Source organism: Propithecus coquereli, unplaced genomic scaffold, assembly GCF_000956105.1.
Source record: "Propithecus coquereli isolate 6110/MARCELLA unplaced genomic scaffold, Pcoq_1.0 Scaffold747, whole genome shotgun sequence".
NCBI classification, from domain to species: Eukaryota; Metazoa; Chordata; class Mammalia; order Primates; family Indriidae; genus Propithecus; species Propithecus coquereli.
Window position 1 is genome coordinate 199,796 of NW_012153585.1, and position 2,692 is coordinate 202,487.

The window sequence follows — 2,692 nt, forward strand, 5'->3', positions numbered from 1 at the left end:
ACTTCTTTCCTTTGCATGTGATTATCCAGATGTCCCACCACTGTTTGTTGATGAAACTCTTCCTTTACATTGAATGGTCTTGCCGTGCTTGTTAGGAATGAATTGGCAATACATATAAAGGTTTATATCTAGATGTCAATTCTACTTTTATGATTGTGCTTGATGTCTCCCCTCATGTTAGTACCATAGTGTTTTGATAATTATAGCTTTGATTGAAGTTTTGAAGTTGGGAAATTGAGTCCTCCCCCTGTAGTTACATATGAATTGGAGATTGGCTATGCCATTTTTACCAAAAAGGCCATTGTGATTTTCATAGGCATTACACTGAATATTCACATCATTTTGGAAAGCAATTGCCATCTTAATAATATGATGTCTTCCAATTCTTGAAGGTGGGGTGGTTTTCCATTTATTTAGGTATTCTCTATTATTGTTATTATTATGAGCACCAGTTGTCTGTTTTCATCATATGAGTCTTTCCTAAGGTTGTCCTAAGGTTCTTAGGTCTTTTGTCCTTTTAGATGCTATTGTAAATTTAACTAATTCCTTGATTTAATTTTCAGATTGTTCACTGTTGGTGTTTAGAGACACATGTTAGTTTTGCATTGATCTTGTACCCTGAAATATTGCTGAAGTCATTTATTGCCTCTAGTTATTTTCTTTGTGGATTTTATGAATTTTTCTTCATATAGTATCATTTTATCTTCAAATAGAATTAGTCTTATTCCTCCTTTTCTATCTAAATGCCTTTTCTTTTTCTTCCCTAATTGCTCTGTCTAGGATTTTAGTACTATAGTGAATAGAGGGGGTGAAAGTTGACATACTTGGGGTTATTTTTTCTGGGTAATGGATAGAGGCTTGAAAAATTTGAGGGAGAAGCCTAGAAGCCTATATTGCCATGCCTGGAGTGTTAAAGGCAATTCTAGTGTAGGCTCAGAAGTAGACAATAGTTTGTACAGAGAGCCTAACTCATCTTAGAGATTATTTAAGTAGTATTTTTCAGAATATTGGTAGAAAAAGGAATATTAAAGGCCATTCTGATGAGGTGACAGATGGAAATGAGGAACAAGTTATGGAAAACTGGAATAAACTTTTTCCTTGTTACAAAGTTGCAAAGAAGTTTGCAGAATGTGTTCATGCCCTAAGGCTTTATGGAATGTGGATTTTATGAGCGATTAGTTAGGATATGTGGCAGAAGGGATACTGAAGCAGCAAGCACTCAGGGTGCTGCACAGTTTCTTTTGGCCACTTAGAGTAGAATGAGAGAGGAGAGGTATTTTCAAGCTAGAATTTATTGATAAGAAGGGAAACAGTGTCAAAATTTGGGAAATTTCCAGCCTGGCCTTGTAAAGAGTAAAAAGGCACCTTTAGGAGAGCAAACCAAGGGAGCAGCCAAGCAATCATTTGCTAAGAAAGATTAGTATGTGTAGAAAGGGGGAAGGTTTTATTCATCAAGACAGTAGGAAGATGACCCCAAAAGGGTCAGAGATCTTCAAGCCAAGCTGGGACCTGTAGGATAATATTTCCAGAGAAGTGCCAGAGGGACGTCAGTATTTGTTGCTCTTCACAATGCGGGGACTCTGCACTCTCAATATAGGACTAGCATTCCAGTCATTTCTCAAGAGTAGATTCATTATTAAAGCAAATTGGGCACCCTCTTGCTCAGTTGTTCTAGCCCTCTCTTGCCCTTCTGCCTTGTGCCGTGGATGACAGAGCCTGACGAGCAAACCAAAGGTGAGTTCCATGTTTTTGGACTTTCCAGCCTCTGGAACCATGAGAAATAAACAACTGTTTTAAATAAAGCACTCAGTCTGTTGTATTCTTTTATACAACACAGAATGGATGAAGAAAGGGCACCAATGCACGTTTGATTATAATTTTGGGGGAAAGAAATGTGTTTCATGGCTCACCTAGAGGCAAATAGTCTCCATAATGACATTTATAGGCATGCCAGGGATAGGGAGTAGGAAATGAAATTTCGGTCACCTGATCTACAGTTTCTACCCTGCAATATAGTAGTTTCGTGTAGTAATAAATGCTTCAGTTTATGTGTTGTATAAATTTATAACAGTGTTAGTTTTTTTTAAATTCATTATAATTAAATATTCTGGTAAATAATTGGCAAGATAATTTTATCAAATGTTTCCTAGGATAAGTCCAACTCACAGTCTGAGTTCACTATGGAAAACTTGGTGAGCACAGTATCTGATTTATTTATTGCTGGGACAGAGACAACAAGCACCACTCTGAGATATGGACTTCTGCTCCTGCTTAAGCACCCAGAGGTCACAGGTAAGAGCACAGATGATGAGTATAGTGAAGTGCAGAAACGACGCTCAATAGATGTTTCTGGGGTCCTCCATCTTTTGTATACTCCAGAAAGAGGAAACCTCTAGAAAAAGATACTTGTATTTGCCATCTTGTAGAATATTCTCTCCAAGTGTTTAGCAGAGTGAATGGAATCAATACTTGTACCGCAAGTTACAGTGTCATCGAATTTTTGGAACACCAGGATAAAGAGAAAAGCATAAAATCTTTCAGAGAATTCTATTAGGTCAGGTATAAAGGAATAGGTTCAGAAATTATCAGAATTCTCAATATTATTTTGCATATTAAAAGAAAAGAGTATTTTCAATGATGTGTGTTTGCCACAAACTTTATAGTCTATTTTGTCTTTCTCCAATGCTGGAGG

The 2,692-nt window shown here is 36.9% G+C and overlaps 1 protein-coding gene across 1 annotated transcript in view; it reads left to right on the plus strand.

The window, feature by feature from the left end:
* Nucleotides 1–2,692, plus strand: part of LOC105824506 (cytochrome P450 2C42-like) — a 35,613-nt gene that overhangs the window by 8,813 nt on the left and 24,108 nt on the right. Inside the window, exon 2 of the mRNA XM_012661959.1 lies at nucleotides 2,151–2,292. Coding sequence (XP_012517413.1) covers nucleotides 2,151–2,292 — 142 coding nt within the window. The remainder of the gene's footprint in view (nucleotides 1–2,150; nucleotides 2,293–2,692) is intronic.